General features: G+C 37.1%; 1 protein-coding gene across 1 annotated transcript in view; it reads right to left on the reverse strand.

Annotated features, from left to right (window-relative positions):
- Positions 1-23,881, reverse strand: part of UPF2 (UPF2 regulator of nonsense mediated mRNA decay) — a 112,048-nt gene that overhangs the window by 9,307 nt on the left and 78,860 nt on the right. Inside the window, exons 15-20 of the mRNA XM_060659320.3 lie at positions 22,756-22,939; positions 16,798-16,937; positions 13,460-13,564; positions 13,061-13,159; positions 9,680-9,847; positions 228-369 (exon numbers count right to left, since the gene is read on the reverse strand). Coding sequence (XP_060515303.1) covers positions 228-369; positions 9,680-9,847; positions 13,061-13,159; positions 13,460-13,564; positions 16,798-16,937; positions 22,756-22,939 — 838 coding nt within the window. The remainder of the gene's footprint in view (positions 1-227; positions 370-9,679; positions 9,848-13,060; positions 13,160-13,459; positions 13,565-16,797; positions 16,938-22,755; positions 22,940-23,881) is intronic.

Consider the following 23,881-nt stretch of genomic DNA (forward strand, 5'->3'; position numbering starts at 1 on the left):
CTAACTGAATAATGGAGTTAGCAAGGTATGATGAAAATTATATTGTTATTTTGCAAGTAAGTGAGAAAAATGAAGATAGGAAGGAATATAAAAAACAATCAACTTCTCAGGCTAAACATTTACAAAGATGACATGAAAAGGGGGAGATAAGAACTCTGATATTCTATATTTAAAAAGCCCAAGAGGCAAAAACATTTTCTACTTCTGTCCTATAAGTGACTGTATACCTTGATAATCTTCTTGTTCTTGCCGTTCATTGATATCTAGTGTGAGCTTTTTCATTCTCATCCTCTCTTCTTGTTCTGCCTGTTGCTGGTTCCAGTGATTTGCAGCAAGTTGGGAAGACATGGGTACATTAAGGATCTTAAACTGAGAAAAAATAACAAAAGAAATCACAAATGGCTTGAGAAAATCAAAAGAAGAAAACAAAGATTTCAAATAAGTCTAAATAAAGACAGTATCATCTAAGAACATAAACAGACAATAGTCTTAAACTACTAGAGACAAATCCACTAGGGATGGTTAGGAAATGGAAGACCATCAAGTTCAACCTCAAGAAAAGGAGAAGCCTCTCTTTTCCCGCACTATGTTTGGAGGCACACATCTAGCAACAGGGTATCAATTTCCATCATACAGACCCTATTATTTATGGGTCACTGTCAAAAAAGGCTTTTATATAGCAAGCTGTAACTTGCAGCCTTTTCATTTCTATCCTCTGGAACCAGTTCTGGCCTCCTGAACAATACAGAACAAATCTATTCCACCTTTAGTATTGACAGACCTTATTTCTAAAGATAGAATGCAATGTTAGAACAGAGGAAGAATTAAGCAACTGCCCTGTGAGACATATTTCTCTGTTATGAGAGAGAGTCCTTATCTGTGAAATGCTTTTGTTTTTAGCAGGATATCCCTGGTTTGGATTGTGCAAGGTAAACAAACTTAGATAGAAATCTATGAATTTAAGGACCATGGTTCCCTGGAAATAGATGAGTAAGCTATGTAGCTATCTGAGTACAAGACAGAAACATTTCACAACCTGAATTCTCTCTGCTGTGTGTAACATGCACAACTCAGTTAAGAGACCTCCTCTAATACTTTGGATCAACAGCATGCCTCATGAGGAAAGAAAGGGCATAGGTAGCTGTGCTCAGGACCCCAGACCTCTCTCTGCTTGACCTATGCCCTTTTGATGCTTGCAACCTTGAAATTATTAGTAAAGCTTAACACTGTATAAAAATTCCGATTCATTTGAATCTGATTTGACAATCTGATTCTTTGTTATTATCTCAGATGTCTTCTTCTGGTATTCTCTTTTATATGACGCTCTTCAGTCAGTCAATACTCCTCTTAAAACGTAATACCCAGAACACTACGTGCAGTTGGCCAGATACACTAAGGTGAAGAGTAGTTAAGTGTGGGTACAAAACATCTACAAACCCAACTAACTACATTTCATCTTTACCACAGTAGATAACTAAGTGTCTCATATAGCAAAATAAAAATATATTTAAGGTAGTCCATTTGGCAGGGTGCCTGGGTGGCTCAGTCGGTTTGGCTCAGGTCATGAGTTTGAGCCCCGCGTCGGGCTCTCTGCTGTCAACATGGAACCCACTTCAGACCCTCTGTCCGCAGCCCCCCACAGCCCCTCCCCTGCCCGTGCTTTCTATCTCTCTCTCAAAAATATAAACAAACATAAAAAAAAAAAAAAAAAAATGGTAGTCCATTTGGCTACCAGCCTAGCAGACCTCACTTGTTCTTCCTGATTAGCTTAGTCTGACATAATGTGCTGAGTGGTTGAGTACAGACTCCCTGCAACTATCCCGTTCTATTTTATGAGCTCAAAACCATCTTTTAAAGAAAAAAAAAAATACACATACACATACAATCAAGAAAACCTCACTGCAATCAAGGCAATGAACATGTCCATTACCTCCAAAGGCTCCTTTTGTCCCTCTGTAACCCATCTCTTTCTCTACCTCACCCCCAGGCAACTGCCAACTTGATTTCTGTCACTACTGAATAGCTTGTACTTTCTAAAAGTTTGCGTAAGTTGAATCATACAACACACATTTTGTCTAGGTTCTTTTACTTTGCGCAACAACTTTCAGATGCATTCATGCTGCTGCATGTATTAAGTTTGTTCCTTTTTATTGTAGAGCTGCATTTCCTTGTCTTGTACACCACAATTTGTTTATCCACTCACTTGTTGATAGCATTTGGGATTTCTTTTTTTTTTTTTTTTTTTAATTTTTTTAACTTTTTTATTTATTTTTGAGACAGAGAATGAAGGGGGGAGGGGCAGAGAGAGAAGGAGACACAGAATCGGAAGCAGGCTCCAGGCTCTGAGCCATCAGCCCAGAGCCCGACGCGGGGCTCGAACTCACAGACCGCGAGATCGTGACCTGAGCTGAAGTCGGACGCTTAACCGACTGCGCCACCCAGGCGCCCCAAGCATTTGGGATTTCTATTTGGGGTTATTACAAACATATTTAACAAATGTTTGTGTAGACATATGTATGCATTTTTCTTAAATGTGAAATGCTAGGAAGGAAAAGCTGGGAATACCTGGTGTGTTTTACTTTTTAATTTTTTAAAAATTAACTCTACACCCAACATGGGGCACGAATTCATGACCCCGAGGATCAAGAGTTGCACACTCTGCCAACTGAGACAGCCAGGTACCCCGTGGTGTGTTTTACTTTTTAAGAAACTATAAAAATGTGTTCCAAAGTAGGTATGCCATTTTATATTCCACTAAAAGTGTATGAAAGTTCCGGTTGTGTCACACCCTTGCCAGCATTTGGTATGGTCAGTCGGTCGGTCTATCTATCCACCTATCTATCTCTTTTTAAGTTTATCCATTCTGGTGAGTATATATAGTGGTATTTTTCACCCCGGGTTTTAATTTTCATTTTCCTAACGACTAAAATCATCTGTTTTAAAATTCAATCTAGGATTATGCTGAAAGTTGACATCAAGTTTCCGGGATTATATAGTTTTCAGAATATACTTTTCCTTGCTCTTTGAAAAAGGAAATCATTTGCTCATTTATGAATCTTTTGACTACTGCCTCACTCTGAAAAACTTTCTAAATTTAACGACAACTGCTCTACAATTACATACAGAAGTTCTTTCAGTCCTCGAGTATGTAATTTATTTTTGCCTGAAGACTGGGACTCATTTAAAGTAGATAAGTTATCCCTTTGGACACTATCTGATTTTACCCAATTTTCAACTTACCCTTCCTGGTTGAAATCTTCCTTGCTCTCTCTCTCTCTTTTTTTTTTTTTAATGTTTATTTTTGAGAGAGAGCAAGCAGTGGAGGGGCAGAGAGAGAGAATCTGAAGCAGACTCCACGGTGTCAGCTCAGAGCCTGATGTGGGGCTCAAACTCATAAACTGTGAGATCATGACCTGAGCCAAAATCAAGAGTCTGGTGCTTAACCAAATGAGCCACCCAGGTGCCCTGGAATCTTCCCACTTGATAAAAATGAAAGTGAACAGCTATTTTCCTCCCAAATCTCTCCACAAGCAGTGGGATTATCCTTTGTTCTTCTGGCCCTGAACGCAGCCTTTTAAAAACTACTTCCTCACGTCAACTACACACCAAAAGAAAAAAGAAAAAAAAAAAAGGATCTCCATATCCTCTCAACCACATCTCCTTTAAAACCTGCAGGTTGTGGACTGTTAATTGCTAAATTCTACTGTCCATGGTTTCATCATGGTCCTGCTTTTCCCTTCATCCACAACTATGAATTCTGTGCTATCTTTTTTTCTGCCTCTTCCCCAAACTTCCTTTCAGTTCCACATTACGGTCAGTGCTTTCATGAAATAAGCACTTGCCAGGCAATGCTGCAGAGAACACGGATTTCTGTAGTCGGACAGATGGGGTTCACAGCTCTTTCTCTCAACTATACAAGGAGGATTTCCACACTACCTTTGAGGTAGCACTACCTCTGAGTGTGCAGTACAGGGCCCGGCACACACCAGGTTCTCCATAAATAATACCTGTTAATAATGCGCCAAAATAACAAAGTTCAGAACAGTTGCCCTCATTACTTACTGGACATTCTGAAACTAAAATCGCAGCAAAATAAAACCACAAGTTCAATTAAAAAAATCACCTTCTTAGCAGAATGAGACTGACAACCACCAAGTAGAAAGTGAAACCCGTGAATGCTTCTGCACACTATCCTTGGGCCTGTGCAGTAGTCTGCACCAGGAATGTCTCTATCAGATGGGACTTGCCCCAACTGTCTCTTACGTCCACTAACAAAAACAACAGAAACAAAGTGAAAATAAAATGGCCATCGTTCCCTCCAATAAACCTTTTAATTTATGTTTTACAACTCAGGAAGGTACACAAAAAGTAATTTAATGAAAAAGTTCAGCTCCAAGTGAATTTTCTGCCAGACTCTTAACATGTATCTAATGTGAAACAAAAACTTCATAATATATGTACTCTTCCTAATAAGCAGCATAATTACTAAGATGTCACAGTAATTCATAACGAAATTTTTCATTTTCAGGACTATTCATGAGGAAAGCATCCTGTTGCACCCGCATTTCCAAATCCACTGCTAAAAGAACTAATGGTAGAGAAAAGCTGAACTAAAACAGACTCTGTACACAGAAGTACGCCAAATTACTAGGACAGCAGAGACAGAGATGTCAAATTCTACAAAGACCACAACTATGAGAACAATCTCCAAAACGATGGTTTGACACAATTTTCCAATCTTCCCTCAACACAACAACTGTGAAATCTGGTTAGTAAATAGACATCAGAGGGACAAATACTCTAAATAAAATTTAACCCATCAGTATAAATCAATAAAGACACAGCTACGTAAATTAACACATAATTTTAAAGAACAATTTTAAAGAACATATCAAAGAACAATGTTGGAGAAACATAATAGGAATTCAATATATTTTAGCTGTTATTACCATAATTACTTTATTATCTTTATTAAAGTAAAGAAATATGGGCAATGTTGAGTACTAGCTCAGTGAAATGCAAAATACCTATTAGGCTTCAAGAATCACAGCTAAATTTTAAGTCATTCGGTTCCTAGTGTCAAATAAGATGCCTTATTTGAGATGGTAAGGGTAAAGAGAGGCAACAAATCTGAGTCTCTCAAGATAAGTTACAGATTCCAAATATTACAATGCTCTTACTTATTCAGCTGGCTGGTTTTTCCTCAGGGCCTTTACAAACTGGTCTGTAAATGTGTATAAATACATGCAAACGTAGAAAGAGTGACATATTACTGTTTTACAAAACACTAAAGGCAAAGCATGCAGACACTTTCTTGATCACTATGAAACCACAAGCTGCAATTCTAAGATGCTTCGATCTGTCACTACATTAACATATTCAGAGAGAAAACAGGGTGGCCATTTTTTCCCCTTACTGGGTTCCTAATAATAACATTTGAATTGTCCTTCATAATTCAGTAACGACGAGATTAATGGTGATGGTATTTACCACACTAATGAAACAACATAAAACATCGTATAAGAAATTTCATAATGATTTGATGAAAAATGTGAAAAACATAGGTTTCTATTCATTTATAAGACTAACTGGCCTGAGACAAAAGTGTTCCAAGTATTATGTACTTAAAAAGAAGACCAAAGAGACAGTATTAAATACAGAGAGCACAAGAGGCCAATTTTCTGATGCCACTTCACCAGTGCCTTTCCCGTAAAGCTTTTAAAACATTTTTAAAAAAGAGTCACTACTTTATGGCAAATTAAATGACAAAAAGACTAAAGTCACTCGAATGAGATTTCTTGGAATATAAAAATAGAATGAAGGTGATTTACTTTGTATCTTAAAGCTACTTCATAATTGTAGCTGAAACTGAAATACACACACGCATATATACACACATAATCCCGAGTTACTTTAAGTATCAATTGATAAACAATATATAAAATAAATGATGACTCCTTATAAATATTAAAATACTGGAAAGAAATGGGTTGTTTACAAGTATTAAGCTATAACATAATGTATACTTGTTTAAAGCAATCAAAAAAAGCTCTTTAAAACATAATACACAGTCGGTTAAGCGTCCGACTTCAGCCAGGTCACGATCTCGCGGTCCGTGAGTTCGAGCCCCGCGTCAGGCTCTGGGCTGATGGCTCGGAGCCTGGAGCCTGTTTCCGATTCTGTGTCTCCCTCTCTCTCTGCCCCTCCCCCGTTCATGCTCTGTCTCTCTCTGTCCCAAAAATAAATAAATAAACGTTGAAAAAAATAAAACATAATACAATGCTCCTATTACATTAAAACTTGTTTTAATGATCAAAATATTTTATTTCAATTCATTACTCTATTTCATAAATATTTAAATCTAGAAAGAAAGAAATTATGAATAGCATTATCCTCTTTGTTTTTAACTACTCATTTAATTGGTGCAAGTTTTTATTTTCCTAATGACTACAGAAGAAAGTTATTTCTGAGCACAAATCTGGTACACAAAGAGATCTTTGACTTAGAAATTAAAGATTCCTATAAGGCAAAACATTTCACATTTCTAGAAAAACCGTTGCACCAGAAGGGCTAACACCCAAAAGTTAAATAAAGAAATAAAAATCAGAACAAAATAACTTTCTTTTTCAGACCACAAAATACCAGTGATGTTTCTTCAAATAATGTTCCTGAAACTGAACATTTTCCAAAATTCCAAATAAAGTTTATGAGTTGAAAATTTACTTAAAAACCAAGTACTCTGAGCTCTCATTTCATGCTTGCTAATATTTTTTAATAAAGTTCAATAAAAACGTTTCCTTAAAAATTAAACAGACTTTCACATTTTAAGAAATAAGAACTTCCACTCTTCATTTTGTATAGTTATTTGGGTTCTACAGTATATAATTTATCTACTTTAAAGCAAAAATATTCCTTCTACAAAATAAACACATAGTCTTACTTTGCTTGATAGAATTCAGGACTGCTGAAATGAATTTATTTTTCAAAGCTCAGGAGTTTCTTAGGTAGGCTGTGGTTTAATTTATGCCTACATGTTCTAAAAAGGTCAAATGGGGTATACGAGTTGACAAAGTTAAAATGAATTTTCACATGTGCCTCACAAAAAGGAGGGACAAACGAAGAAAACAAATTATTTCCTTTGTGTGATTTGATCTTCACAGAAAGATATTCCTAAGCCCCCTTTCAGATAAGAAAAAGTGTTTGAGAAGTATGCCAGCAATACAAATGTCCAGCAGCGCTACAGAAATGGTAACCAAGGGACAGCTACCTGAGGTTGTCAGGTACGGCCCTTCACAATGAAAAACCCCTCTCTTTCATGCCAAGAACATTTGGTGATGGGGTCAGGGAGGGGCTGAGAGCTTTTAAAGAAAAGAGAGAATGAAGCAGATCTAAAAGGTAATGACTGAAACAGAAAAGCGAAGCTCAGAGAGCAATGCAGTCCCTAGAAAAGAAAAGCAGAAACTCTGGGCTTGGAGAATCCTAGGAACCATGATGAACTCGCGGTTTTGCAAAGCTCAGTTTAGGGTCTGGATCAAACCCTCCTCCCACCCCGCCCTTATTTTTCTAGGGACTCAGTGGAGGATCGGGACTGAGGACATGCCAGAGCCCACCCCTGGCCTGAGGGTGGGTGAGGGCAGAGCTCTCCTAAGAACTAACCCCAGAGGCCGCAATGGAGGAAAGGCTACGGCTGGAAAGGAATCATGAAGGCAATGTCTGAAGACACAGCAGTGCTCTGAGCCTGAGCCAAGGTTAACTTCACATACAACACGATGGAAAGTCTTTTCTGGTCCTCCCTTCCAGGATTCTAATTGGTGTACAGTTTTTATATCTCAAGATTTACTTGCAGTATAACAAAATAATGTACCCCGCACAACTCTGATCCTCTGAGCATGTAAGAAATTACCTGACAAAAGCAAAGATAAAAATTAATTTGGGCATCATCTCGTGGAGGCTGTGTTGCCGGAGGGAACAGACTATCCCGTCCATCACAGACGGCATCTCATTAGAGGACCTGCTGATCGTCCCAGAACAGCAGGCTCCGCACCTCCCATTCCAATCTCTCTCTAGCCTCTTTTTTATTTTATTTTCCTTCCGAGCATTCCCCCCAACCTGACATTACGTATTTCTTCACTGTTTGCCTCCCAGCACCAGAATGAAAGCTCCCAAGAGAGAAGGAACTCTAGTGACAGTTGTACTTTCTGCACCCGGGGCAGTGCCTGGTACACAGCAAGTGAACAACAATTACCTGTTATGTGACTGTGTGAATGAATATGGAAGCCAGGCATTCAACTCGTCTCTAAGTTGTGGTGGCTGCCATATTTCGTAGAATCTGACGGTCCATTAATTGTAAGATACACCATTATATCACACATCACTAAAACAGAAAAAAATGCTGCCAGTTATAAACGCTAAGAGGCAGCTTGATTTCAGAAATGTTGAAATGTGAAAAAACTCTTAGAGAATTAGTAATATGTGATATATCCTAGAGTTGAGTTTGAGAGTTGGGCTTTATTTTCTTCATAGTATTTTTCACTCCTTACAAATACATTTGTCAACCTTAGCAAGATGTGAGCTCACAAGGGCAGGGACTTTTATTTATCACCATAGCCTCAGCACCTAGAACAGTATTTGGCACATACGAGATGCTCAATAATATTTGATGAATGAATGTATGAACCAAAGTATGAATCCCTAAACTAACAGCTTAGCGGTCAGGGAAATGATTTTGAGGGCCATCTGTAAGACATGGGAAACAAGGAGGAAGCAGTATAAGGAGAATGGAGAAGGATTAGGGGTCAAAAACAATGATTTTCAAGAAAAATCTTAACCACGGAACATTTTCTTGAGATGTATCTGTCATCACCCTCCTTTCCTTTCCCACCCTGAGTTTACTTATGAAACCTTCCTCCTGAAAGTCAAGGGATTTATATATTCTAACAAATACATATGAATTCAAAATTTAAATGTCCTTTCCTTTTAAAGAATAAATAAAAAGAAAGAAAGAAATAAAAAATATCCATTCAATGGAGTGCCTGGTGGCTCAGTCAGTTAAATGTCTGGCTCCAGCTCGGGTCATGACCTCGCGGTTCATGAGTTTGAGCCCTGCATCAGGCTCTGTGCTAAGAGCTCAGAGCCTGGATCCTGCTTCAGATTCTGTGTCTCCCTCTCTCTCTGCCCCACCCGTTTGCGCTCAGTCTCTCTCTGTCTCTCAAAAATGAATAAACGTTAACAAAAAAATTTTAGAAAAAAAATACATTCAAAAGAAGTCAGCTGTGTCTTCTATACATAATAAAAAATAAAATTACTTCTACACTGAATACTTTATTTCTTTATTTTTAATCTTTATTTGTGTGTGTGTGTGAGAGAGAGAGAGAGAGAGAGAGAGACAGAGTGCGAGCAGGGGAGGAACAGAGAAGGAGACAGAATCTGAAGTGGCTCCAGGCTCCAAACTGTGGCACAGAGCCCAACGCAGGGCTTGAACTCATGAATCGTGAGATCATGACCTGAGATGAAGTTGGATGCTTAACCAACTGAGCCACCCAGGCGCCCCTACCACTGAATACTTTACATGTTTCCAACTCTTCTCCTCTTATAGGCAAAACATAACTTACAACCTATAAAACAAAGTTATTGCTTACACTTGATAAGTAACAATCACCTGTGGTGGCCAGTTTCTTACCTGTTGTTTATTGCCTTTTCTTGTTAACATGACAAAGGGCATAGTGTCTGCAGACTCCGCCTCTCCCTCCCCACCACCGAGTGGTGGCCCTTTCCTCAGCTGGCTTTTGAGATGCAAAGGAATAGCAACATCAAGTTGGTGCACTTTAACAGATTCGCCACTTCGTTGCTTAAAGATAGAAATGAAAAAATATAAATACTCCAACGTACACAGGGATATATGTAAACATAAACTGAACAATTCATTCAGTGCCATTATTTCTTAAAACACAATCATCATTAGAGCCAAAGTAACCTGACGGGCAGCTGAGACAGAGGCGCCCCCTCCTCTGCCCCCACCTCTTACGTATGGCTGGGAAGACCTGTGCAAGTCCCCAGTGACTGGCTCTGTTTACCGGTGCAGCTCAAACACACAATGCTGTAGGTTCTCCTGACTCCGCATGCTCCTGAAGTGCATACCCGCACCACATATCTTCCTTCATACTTCTCATGTGTCACAAGTGTCTGCTTCTCTGTGACAATCCTCCACCAGACTGGTGGGGTTCGGCACTGAATACCCTTTCCCTGGTGTTTTAAATACCCTAGTGGTGTTTTAAATACTGCAGGTGCTCGGGGCGCCTGGGTGGCGCAGTCGGTTAAGCGTCCGACTTCAGCCAGGTCACGATCTCGCGGTCCGTGAGTTCGAGCCCCGCGTCAGGCTCTGGGCTGATGGCTCGGAGCCTGGAGCCTGTTTCCGATTCTGTGTCTCCCTCTCTCTCTGCCCCTCCCCCGTTCATGCTCTATCTCTCTCTGTCCCAAAAATAAATAAAAAACGTTGAAAAAAAAAAAAATAAAAAAAAAAAAATAAAAAAAAAAATAAATACTGCAGGTGCTCAATTAATATTTAGGAATGAATGGAATCTATTACTGTTCAGATTAACTTTGTTTGTTAATATCAAGTTTTCAAGATTGACACTGGATTTATTAATCAATTATTTAAACAAACCTTCAGTGAAGACTTGTGCGTTGGGCTTATTACTTGAGATACTAATACTAAAAAGACAGTCTCTATCCTCAAAGAGCTCAAAAACTGTTAATTAGGATAGAGAAATAAATTAATTACAATTCATCCAAGTCATGTATAACCTGTGTTGGGGTGAAGTGACTATATAGGCCTGGCTAGGAGTGGGTGGATGCTGAAACTTCACAAAAGACTAAACAAAACTGGGACGTCTGAGAAGGTCTTTAAGGCTTCATAAGACTTCTTGTAAGCAGATGGCAGCAGAGCAGTCTGGGGGATACAGAGGGAGTTTACAAAGGGGAGGACAGGTCCAAAGGCAAGGACATGAAACAGCATGGTGCATTTTGGAAACTGCACGTAATTTTCTGTATTTGCTGAATGGAGCACAAATGAGGAAAGAGCTGAATGTAATTCTTCAAATCTAAGCAGGTAATGCTAACAGGCCACGAAGGTTTTGAAAATGCTTTACCACAATTTAAATGGCCTTTGATATAGGCTCCATATTTGCAAGAGACCTAAATCAAATAAAATGGTAATAAAGGGGTAAGGTCTTATTGTTTATAAGTTCCAATTTGTAGAATTTGCTTGACGCTCTCCCAGATTCATAAGATTTACAAAGACTTTTTTACTTAAAATTTCAAAGGATCATGTTAGATCAATCTTTATTTGTAAATTAACTTTTTTTCTGATTATAAAATGAACATATTCTCTTTGTAAATTATTTAAATACAAAAATGCATCAGCCAGTGTCTCCATACCAACCCCTCCCTCACCACGCTTCAAGGAACAACAACCAGTATCAACGGGGCGTGTTCTCCACATTTTTCTTGAAAATATTAGTAACACACATGTACACACAAGCTCCATCTATGCATACTGTTCTTCACTATATACGTTTTTCTTCTTTTTGATTCTATATAATGGGCATCTTTGTGTTGAGTATATACAGAGCTAATTATATGGATATTCTCTTATTTATATAATTGGTTCTCTACTAAACCTATTTCCCCATTACAGTATGACATCTTTATATATTTAACTTCATATACTTGGGTGAAAATTAGTTAAGGGTGGACTTTTAGATCAAAAGCCATGCCTATTTGCTAGGTTTACTAAGTTTCTCTCTAAAAAAGATGGACTGATTTACATATTCCAAATACAGATATTTACCCATACTTAACCACAATGGGTAGTATCACTTTTCGCATCTTAGTATCTGATGATCTGATAAAAAGGTTCTTCTTAATCTGCTTATCTTTTGATTATCAGTGAGCTCTAGCATGACTTTATTGTTTCAATCAACAACAAAAAAAACCCTGGGTCATTCATTTGTCCTCACCGGTGTGGGACCTGCTGATATAATACAGCCGTTACCCTGCATTATACAGTCTGTTTCTGGTCTGGCATTTCTCGTGGCATTCTGGGCTAGAAAGCAATAGGGCAAGATGGCTGAAAACAGACTACGCCACTACTACTCTTGTGGCCTTACTGTGGCTTTAACTGAAATGTAGCAATACTAATAGTGTCTGACAGCACTGTATGAAGAAGGTGAAGTCTTAATGCAATAATCAACAGTCTCCACAATTATTAAGATTTCTGATAAGTTTGCAGTTAATTCCGGTGTGGATATAAAATAGAAATCCAGCTTTATTTTTACTGACAATCCATTGAATAATACATTTTCCCTCAATTGACTTGCAGTGTTGTCTTTGCCATATTATTAAATTGTCATGTTTTAGGTCGATTTTGGACTTTCCTATTTCATTAATCCATTTATTCTTGTGCCAATCTATTACTGTGTGTTTAAAATGTTTTATTGTCTTACTGAGTATCTTACCTGCCAGCTTCCAGAAGTTTCCTAGCTATTTTGTTTATTCATAATTATTCTATATCACTGGGAAGATGGAGCTTTTTATAAAATCCAGTGTATTAATGTCAAGAATACATTAAACAAAATTTCTTTAAACATCAAATAACCAATATTCCTCTAAATATTTATAGACAAGTTATTCAAATTTTAAATCAAGCTTAATAATTTAGTGTATTAAATTTCCCCAAATACTGATCTTTGGCCAAGTTTGAATTGTAAACAAACTATAAGTAAAAGGTCTTAGCAACAGAGATAGGACTTCAGAGAAAAAAGGCAGACTGGTACAATGAAATTACTCTGTTCAAAGTCCTACATTAACTACATTTTCCCCCCAGTGTATCCCAGAGAAATGTGCACATCAGGAAAAGTATAAGAAGTACTGGCAGACGCAAACTGTACTGTTGCTGCAGAGGCAAATGTTAAGCTGTAGAGACCCCTGTAACCACCACAACTGAATGGGCTGCAGTATCCTGCAGGGAGAGGACCCTCTGGAATAGGGGAACCGCTCGTACCTGAAGGTTTTCCAGCATCATTTTATCCAGAGCTTGAATGAAGTCCTCATCTTCCACACAAGGTACATGCTTAAGTCCACCTCCCTTAATCATTACCTCCTTATTAAAACAAAACAAGAAATCAGACCACAAATTGTAACCAGAGTTTTGGATGGCAGAGTCTTTTGTATGGATAACTTGCTCAACATAACTCAAGGAACAAGTGAGTAAAATGTGTAACACTACATGTTTAAAAAAACCTGTTAATACAGTAAAGTACTTAGATAGGAAAACAAATTGAAATGAATTTCCAAAAGAATATTTTTCAGTAATCACAAGAAACACAACTTCAGTGGCTAAAACTGAAATACTAATGAAAATATTGTGTGACCTCAAAAGCAAATTTTCAGCCATACATACAGTATTTTCTTCATCTGTTTCATTCTCTTTATTTGAATCTGTAAGGTAATCGGTATTCTCTTCCTCTTCTTCCTCGCCCTCATCATCATCATTATCAGAACCCTCCTGAAATTATATAACATTAGAAGATTAAAACATTTTGAAAAGGGTTACTATATTTTACATTACTTAAAAAGATTTAAAAATTTCTGTATAATTGTTCATTATTCTCAAGTTCCAGCCTTTTATGTGGTTTGCCTACAATTTAGGGCAAAGTCAGCTGGCAACATTAGCTGAAAACTAATGCACACCAGTAGCCGAAAACCCATTTCACTATCTTCCACCGATCTAATAATACAAAGATCCTTTGTAGAAACTCTTTTCCTTGAATTCCAAAAGGAATGAGCTTCCTGAACCTTTTGTGTTATTCCTCCTCCCTGGCTGTTTTGAGACTGAGTTTCTCATAGTAGTTCTTTAATACTCAACTAACTCTGGAATGAACGTCAGTAAATAGTTCAAATTTAGCCTGGTTAGCAGTGGAAAGCAAGGACAGTAGATTTATAAAGCACTACACTGTACAGAGCACCACAGCCTATAAGGTGTTCTCACATACTTCATTTTGTTTGCTTTATCCAGTTCTAAGGCGGCAGGATAAGACCTCACGCCCCATTGTTATACATGAACAAACTAAGGCTCGGAAGTGACTTGCCCAAGGACACACTGCCTATTAAGCAGGAGCTAGACATTCTACTCCCCCTCACCACTTCTCCCCATCCTCTCTTGTCAATGCCCCCACCTCCTCTTCGATCAGCCAGATTTCCTTTCAAACAGAAGACTAACAGAACCCCAAAGGATATTTCAAAAGGGCAGACACATACAAAAGCACACAGTTGTGCCCCATCTGTGCAGCCTTTCACTTCCAACAACATAACTCACTCTCACTTGGTTCTGTAAGTGTAAAAAAAGACTACGCTAAATCCAGCATCTTCTCATTCTGCCAAGACAATGAATGTGAATGAGAAATAACATAACAATTTTAAAAATCCAAATAGTGTATTATAATTTACTATACTGGTATCTGGAAACTTATAGAGTTTCTAAAGTGGAAATACTCTGGGAATGTACAGAAATGCATTTACTTTTTTTCAAATGCATTAACTTTTTTTTTTTTTAACATAAGTCTGTAATTCACAACCAAATTTGCAATAGAGATGCTCTTAAATTTGCCCTTGGAAAAAAATTAATCATTTCCTAACACTTAAATTAAAATGCATTGGGGTGCCTGGGTGGCTCAGTCAGTTGAGCATCCGACTCTCAATTTTGGCTCAGGTGATGATCTCACGGTTTGTGGGATTGAGCCCCAAGTGGGGCTCCGCGCTGACAGCATGGAGCCTGCTTGGGATTCTGTCTCTCCCTCTCTCTCTGCCCCTCCCCTGCCTGTGCTCTTTCAAAATTAAAAAAAATAAAATAAAATGCATTAACTTTTTCTCCTTACCCTTTATTTTTTATAACTCAGGCAAACACAATGGATTAATTAACTTTTGAAACTGAAAGGCTGGACAAGAATCCCATTGTCCTAATCCCTATTATACACTGACATAATAACCTGTGGGATCTGGAAGTGAACGGACTGCAAAATCTAAGCTGGCTAAGGAGAGCAGGAGGGGTCAGCACAGCACCAGTCACACCGTCTGAGTTCAAATACTGGCTCACCACTTACTACTCTGAGATCTTGGGCAAATTCACCTATTTGTCCCTTATTTTCTCACCTACCTCACAGGGTGGTATGAGAAATGGTAATGTAAATACAGTGTTTAAAAAAGTGACTATGAACAATGAATGCTCGATAAATATTATTTCTATTATAATGATAAATCTTGTATTTAACCTGCTAAATTGTATAAATGCTAAAGAAAATTCAAATTTTAGAAGAACATTTACTTAATCTTGAAAGTCATTTTTAATTTATGTAGCTGATATTAAGGAGGAAATATTCCGGTTGTTAGCTGCTGGGGAGAACTTCAAAATGCCAGCTTGAAGGAGTGAGGACCAAGATGAAAACAAGGAGCACAATTTGTCTGAAGAGTGAACTCCAGCCCTTTTCTTTCTCAGCTGAAACAAGCGGTTGCAGAATTTCTTATTCACTGCTATTAATCAACCCGCTTTCTCTCTTTAACAATGTTCTCCCTATGCTCAGAGAGCAACCATGGGAGAGGGTGGTCTTGAGTGGGAGGAGAAGCAAACTATGCAACTTCACTTATTAAACCACATCTCTCTCACTTTTGCTCCCAGACAAGGCTCATGCAATGCCGACCGAACACTATGTTTTTTTCCACTTAGCAAACACACTGTATCATGTATGATATTCAACTGCAATTGGAAAAGTAAGCAATGGTTAAAAATCATACAACTTTCAGCCTGGGTGGCTCAGCTGGTTGAGCATCAGACTCTTGATTTAGGCTCAGGTCATGATCTCACGGTTTATAAGATCCAGCCCCATGTCTAGCTGCCACTGACAGCGTGGTGCCTGCTTGGGATTCTCTCTCTCCCTCTCTCTCTGCCCCTCCCCTGTTCAAACTCTCTCTCTCTCAAAATAGATAAATACACATTTTTTTTTTTAAAGATACAATTTTCAAAATTATCAAGTTCACTTTTTAAAAGGAGGAAATGTATTTAGTGAAGAAAATGTAATACATCCCAATTCTTCAAATGAGGAATTTATAGGAAAGCAAGTCACTTTTTTTTTTTTAATATTTATTTATTTTTGAGAGACAAAGAGAGACAGAGCATGAGTGGGGAGGGACAGAGAGAGAGGGAGACACAGAATCTGAAGCAGGCTCCAGGCTCCGAGCTGTCAGCACAGAGCTCGACGCGGGGCTCGAACTCACAGACCACAAGATCATGACCTGAGCTGAGTTGGCCACCCGACCGACTGAGCCCCCCAGGGGCCCCGCAAGTCACTCTTTGAAGTCACATTTACTAAGGCTGTTTAATTTATTAGATTCTGTTTATCTAACTGGTGTAGTAGCAAAATCCAAAGGCAGCCATAAGATTGGTCTGATACACTCATTTCCTTCTATTATTATAAAATACTTAATAATCCAATTTATATGGTTGAATGTTTCTACAACAACCTCATTTTTTAAAAGAACAATGTAATGTCTACCTATTATATGGAAACCAATTACAGAAACATTCCAGTTCTAAATTTTTATCATTTATATCTACTTTCTCAGGAAACTTTCAGAGTTCGCAGGTTGGAAGGAGATCTTATTTTATGCATTCAAGGAAATCTTGGCTCAAATAATCAAGATACTCTTGTACAAATGTACCTATTTGCTATAAATAAAAGTCATCACCTCTTCTTCTGGGTCATTTACTTCACTTTCATTTCCAGATTGTTCTTCTGTTTCAGCTCCTCCTTCTTCTTCTTCTTCATCCTCTTCAAGATTTTCTCCTTCCGTCATAGACTCTTTTGAATCTTTATCATTTACTAGGCCTTGAAATGAGGAGAAAGTGAAGAAGTATATAAAAAAGGATAAATTTTCAATATTATACCACTTAATTTAGAAGTATGTATTAAAGTGACTCAAAAGCCATTTTCTCAGAATAGTAAAACAAGAATACAATTTAAAATTATTTTGAGAAACATTTTACAAACTAAAGAGACCTTCATTTCAACAAAAAAATCAATGATACATTATATATATGAACCAACATATATATATATAAATACATATATAATATGTACACACACACACACAAATAATATATGTGTACTTTTTTTCCAGCTTCTGTTTATCTCCATCTCAGATGAACATGTCAAAAAGTACTAGCACACAAAATGCCACCTCAACCATGTAAGAGAAATCACATTTGGCTATCAATTTGAATGTCTTCAAATTAAGACTAAGGGAAGGAGCCAAAGGCGTGTCACCAAAGTGCTTAATTTTTTTTCCTCAGTAACAGCATTCTCCTCCTAAGGGAACCCCCGGGCTTGAATTTGCTCCCACCTCCTATGTTCAGTCACATCTCACTGCCTAGTCAATTCTTAGTTAACAATGGAATTCCAAACGACTCTCTACTTTCAAGATGCCTCATCTGATCTGACTTTCCCCTTGTCTCTCTCTAGCCTTCTCCTATAGCTGGGCCTCTTCTGTCACAAAGCATACTATCTTGCAATCTTGTTCATCAGATACTCTTCTCAATGCAGAGTATCCTTCACTATGTACTTTCAAGTCCTATACATTCTCTAAGTTCAGTCTAAATTTTACTTCCTGAATACACATAATGAGTACCTGAATCTATTACTCTTCCTCCTATCTGCTCCTAAAGCTCTTGGAGAATTTCTCATGGCACTTTTCATCTAAGAATACACCATGTAGTATTTTTTCTAAGATTTCATAAAACATGACATCAGATTATAAGACTCTTCACTACAAAGACCTTGTTTTATACATTCAAAACTTATCAGAGGCCATATATTGATAAACACACAGGTGTTTAATAAATACTTTATTCAGACTCTTAGATTAGGGCAAAAAGAAACTTTAGCAACCATGTAATGATTTAACTCTTTCATTTTATGAGGAATGTTGAAGTTCAGAGAGTTTCAATAATTAACTAACCAATAAAAGTAAAAAAAATTATTCCAGTGTCTTAAGTCTAAGAAGTTAACTGAACTGACAAAAATATGAGTGTACAGAGTGATTAAAGTAGGTACATTCAAGTTTGAAAATAAAATTTAAGAAAAGATGGATAATGCTCAGAGAGAAAGGAAAATTAATGCTGAGAAAAGAAGATGGTGTCTCAGAATGAGAATCCATTAACTTAAATACTTATTTTCTCATCACTTACTAGATTTCACAGATACAAATTTAGATTTTACATATATAAATTTTATTTATTTGCTTATTCATTTATACAGACTTTAAGAAACAATATTTGACTGTTCTCTAAGTTTTTTTTTTTTTTAATTTTTTTTTTTTTTAATGTTTATTTATTTTTGAGACAGAGAGAGACAGAGCATGAGCAGGGGAGGGGCAGAGAGAGAGGGAGACACAGAATCTGAAACAGGCTCCAGGCTCCGAGCCGTCAGCACAGAGCCCGACGCGGGGCTCAAACTCACCAACTGTGAAATCATGACCTGAGCCGAAGTCGGACACTTAACCGACTGAACCACCCAGGCGCCCCTGTTCTCTAAGTTATCAAAGAGAGGGGCGTCTGGGTGGCTCGGTCAGTTAAGCATCCAACTCTTGGTTTCTCCTTGGGTCATGATCTCGGGGTTTTGTGGTTGCAAGCCCTGCACTGGGCTATGCGCTGGCGTCGCAGGGCCTGCTTAGGATTCTCTCTCCCTCTCTCTCTGCCCCTCCCCTACTCGCACTCTGTCTCTTTCAAACAGACAAACAAAAAAATTAAGTTATCAAAGGCAAAAATTTAAAGTCACGACTGTCTAAATCTATTCTTTCAAGGTTTATTTTTGAGAGAGCGAGCGGGGGAGGGGTAGAGAGAGCGGGACAGAGGATCCGAAGCAGGCTCCACACTGACAGCGGTGAGTCCAATGCACAGCTCAAACTCAGAAACCGTGAGATCATGACCTGAGCTGGAGTGGGACACTCAACCGACTGAGCCACCTGGGCACCCCACGACTGTCTAAATCAAACATTCTCGGTAAAAATATCAAGTACTGATAAATTCACATGGCACGGGCTATTTTTACGCTTTTGTTACAGCCATTTAAAACATGCAGGTTGGGAAGAACTATAACTTGTAAGTCACTTTGTTTTGATAGTCATACTCCTACTAATTTCTAAGAAAAATACATACTATTTTTAACACATTTGCATTTGCATTGCAAGTCAGTTTCAAAAGCAATTTATAAATACATTTTGCATTTACTAAACGGTATATATGAACTATCCTACTGCTGACCCCGAGGACACCGTCAATCTAAAATAAACAATGAAATAAAAATGTATACCCACAGGACATAGGGATAAAAATACAGAAGACAAACAATAAAACGCTGTTTGGTGCCTCAGTTTTCCTGCTCATAACCGAGATAGTAGTTAACTGTAATACTTCCTTTTAGACTGCTTTAGTTTATATTTCTCTGCTTACTAGACATGTTGAGCATTTCTCTTTTTTTTTTAACTTTTTTTTTAATTTTTTTTTAAATTTTTTTTTTAACGTTTTTTTAATTTATTTTTGAGACAGAGAGAGACAGAGCATGAACACGGGAGGGTCAGCGAGAGGGAGACACAGAATCTGAAACAGGCTCCAGGCTCTGAGCTGTCAGCACAGAGCCCGACGCGGGGCTTGAACTCACGGACCGCAAGATCATGACCTGAGCCGAAGTCAGCCGCCCAACCGACTGAGCCACCCAGGCGCCCCAGTGAGCATTTCTTCCCATACTCAACATGTCAGAGAGAGCACAGTCTTTGATTTCTGGCATCAGGCAGCACTCAGTAAGAACACTTACTCTCCCCGCCTTCCCTTATCATGTTCATTTATTTTTTGGGATATTCTAATTTATTACCAATTTGCCTGTGCCCTTTATGTAAGTGAAACAAACCTGACATGCAAACTGTCCTCATTTTAATTTCAGTTATTTTTCTATGGTATAAAAGCTTTAAGCACCCAGATCTGTGGCCATGTGTGTGCTTTCTTCAATTGTTTTAGAATTTGGGAAAATTAACACCTCCAAATATTTGATAATCATATATCTTTTTAAACTTTTTAAAAATACTTAGCTGCTTAATCCATCTGGAGTTTGAGGATATCAGATGTGGCTCTCTATCAGTTTTCCTCCTATAAGCCAACCTGTTGCCCTTATGCTATTTTTTAAGATTCCTAGTTTATTATACACTAAATAAGTTTATATTTAATTGGGGATGCTTCTAGGCCTTTTATTCTGTTCTACTGAATTTGTTTCTCATTTATGAAATACACTGTTGGCTTTATAATTTACTCATGAGTCTTCTTTTTTTTCACTTCTGTTTCCTTCATTTCTGTTCCTTGTATTATTATACAGTCTACAACTTCCATGCCTGACTAAATTATATTGCCTATTACCACTTTGTTTTTTGTTCTTAAACTGGAAGAGAATGTCTGAGCCAATAATTCTATGTCTTTCTTGAGAAAACGAAGATGCACACAAAAATCACACAGAAATGTTATTTATACTAATGTAAAACTGGAAACAGCCTAAGTATCAAACAACAAGATTAAATACATTATGGCACATTCATACAAAGGAATATAGCCAATTTAAAAAAAAATTAAGACTTAGAAAAATATTTCATGTCAGGAAGAAATTTCGTAAGTATTAGGTAGAAAAAAAATCCGGTAATATAACTACAAACATGAAAAAATTTCAAAAGAATAGAACATGTACCAAAAAATGTTAACACATGATTGTTCTTATGTATGGAATATGTAATTTTTGTTTTCTCGGTATTTTTCAGGATTTCTGCCATGAATAAGTACTACTTCTAATAATATTAAAAATGACTTAAAAATCTTAGGGAATTTTGTAGTGCTTTCTCATTAACTATTAGGTTTACATTGGGTTGTTATAAAGTTAAAATAATAAAGAATTTACAAAGTGCTTGAAAACAAAAAAAAACTATCAAGGATACTGTATTATCTATCAATAGGAAATACAGATTTAATATAATATAATCTATATTATATATATAATATATTATATAGATTATATTATATATAAAATATATTATATAAATCTATATAATATATATAATATATTATATAAATCTATATATTATATTTTATATATAATATAATCTATATAATATAATATAGATTCATTCATGTACATCTTCTTCCTGATATTTAGACTCTAAAGCAAGAGAAAAATGGGACTTGGGAGCATATTGATTCCAGTTGCCATCATCTTTAGAATTTCATTCACAAATGGTGGCCTATTTTTTCCTTGCCATATTCTAAACAGGAACAGACCCCTCAAAAGAAGCTTGCGGTCCTTTCATTTAACCCTTTGCTCTACAAAGGATAAAGCATACCACACTCTTTGCTGCTATCAAACTGGGTGTCAAACTAGTGCTATCTCATGCCCACTACACAGAGAGAACCATTCATGAAGGTTTTTGGGAAACAAGACTAAGACTTAACTATATTAAAGCATGTTAAATAAATGAAATAAATAAGTAGATAAATAAGTACTTTGCTTGAAATGACCATTTTATACAACTGGAAATCTGAAAAGGAAAAAAAAAGTGCTGACTTGGGACAAAGTTCAAAGAACAAAAGAATCACATATGTCCTTCTGGGTGGAGTGGTAGAAAAGTCAATAGTTACACAATCGGTAGCACCTTTAAAAATACTGCTCAGTTAGATAACAGTAATCATATTCTCCAAAGGAAGACGGATCTTTAGAGAAAGAAATTCTATTAAAATGCTGGATATAATAAGAAAAACAGTTTTAAAGGAAAAAAAAATCACAAATGCTTTGCCATGAAAAGTAGTTTTTCATATATGCAACATAGTAAATTTATGCAATTAGTGTAACTGGTGAAGCTTAAGGATCTTTCGGCAACAGACATACGGGTGCTGAGTGCTAGGAGGAAATAAAACACTAGCTTAATAGCCTAAAAGCATGTCACTTTGAAATGACTACACTAAAACATGCTAACATGCTAAGAACTATTAGCAAGCAAACAAGACTTGAAAGACTACACCTCGTTCCAGTTATTTCCACTGACAAAGTTAGTCAGCTCATTTAGTCCCTTGTGGGAACTGTTCAAGAGCTAACTCTTATTCCAGAATAGTTGCAGAAGGATGTGGAGAAAGTAAATAGACCAAGTCTCCTGTACCACATTATTTCTCACATTTTCTCTAGTCCTTAGAAAAAGAGACAACTCTCCCAGGGAATTAGGTCTGAAATTCCACAAGGTAGTTCCAAACTTCTAACAGATACTCCTCCCTACAGTGTCATGCCCAAGTTGTCTTAGGAAATAATACTTGTTGAAAATACATACATACTGTATATATAAGAGATGCTTTAATCAAAAGTACTTTGTATTATAGCAACCAAAAATCCTAAAATTAAGAAAGGCTAACAGGATTGTGTTTTTTTCCATCCCTACTTACATGACTGCTTTCCTCCAATTTGGGATTATTCAGTGAAATCAAATATGCCACTCAGGTCTCACCTAACACTATTAAGTAACACTCAACACTGAAAATAGGAAGTATACAAAAGCAAACTGATAATACGAAGCAAATTCTAAAAACAATCTGCCAAATATCATCTTCATTTTCTTTAATTAGTTGCTTACCTAGTTTTATTAAGAATTCTCGTTCCAAGTCGTGTACCTGCCTGATGGATTCTTCCAGAGAATTACAGAGTTTGATCTTTGGTCTTAGCAGTTCTAGTGTATCACTGATCATGTAATCTATGTCAATAGGAAATGGATGGTCTTTTGTCCAAACCTCCAAACTTTTCTTCCACCAAACATAACGCTGATAACAAATGAAAAATAAATTTAGCAGTAAGAAATTGTCAACCAAAATACTTTCAAATAATAATCTGTATTGTGATGTTACCTAGTTAAAATCATAAATAAAATACCAAATAAATTTCTAGGTACTGACACAAGGCAGAAACCCCACTCCCAAACCAAGTTTAAATACTGATTTTACAAAACAACCAGATTCAAAGCCATAGTTTTGATACATTTTCATCATTTTCTCTATACTACCTGCCTTGATTTTAATTTTAAAAGGTCAATTAAAGTATCTGAAAATACAGTTTCTGAAATACAAAAAAATCATTAATCAGCAAGCATTCATTGAACATCCACTGTGTATATGGCACTGTTTAGATATCCTTCCTTTCTTCTCCTAGCCTGGTTCCTTCATTCGATTTCATACTTTGTAATTCCTACATTTAGTTTAACTAAAAAGCACAACCCAAGAATTTGCTTGTATATAAACAGGTATTCTTCTGGGTGCTTTCATTCTCTTCCAGTTTGAGTGTGGACCTCAAGTGGGAGCTTGTCAGAAATGCAGAATCTGAGGCCCCCACCCCAGACCGAATGAATCACAATCTGCATTTTAACAATACCTGTAGGTGGTGCATATTCATATTGAAGTGTAGAAGCACTGCTGCAGGTGATACTTTCCATCTGGCTTTCCCATACTTCACTGTACATCCTCTGTCCTGGGAGAACACACTGCCCTCATCTCCCCAGCCTCACTCACTCCTTACTCGTTATTTCCTAGGTATACCCTACTACACATTTCTGCCGACTAATCAGTATGGAAAATACTTTGGTCTCTTTTTGCTCCTGGATATTTCTAAGTGGCTTTTTTCTCTCAGTCTAGGATTTCAGAGTAAATGCAAATAAGGAACACACTTCTGAAAGAGAGTTTACTTTTGATGATGATAGTTACAGGTGACAT

The sequence above is a fragment of the Panthera onca genome, chromosome B4 (assembly GCF_046562875.1).
Source record: "Panthera onca isolate mPanOnc1 chromosome B4, mPanOnc1 haplotype 2, whole genome shotgun sequence".
Lineage (NCBI taxonomy): Eukaryota > Metazoa > Chordata > Mammalia > Carnivora > Felidae > Panthera > Panthera onca.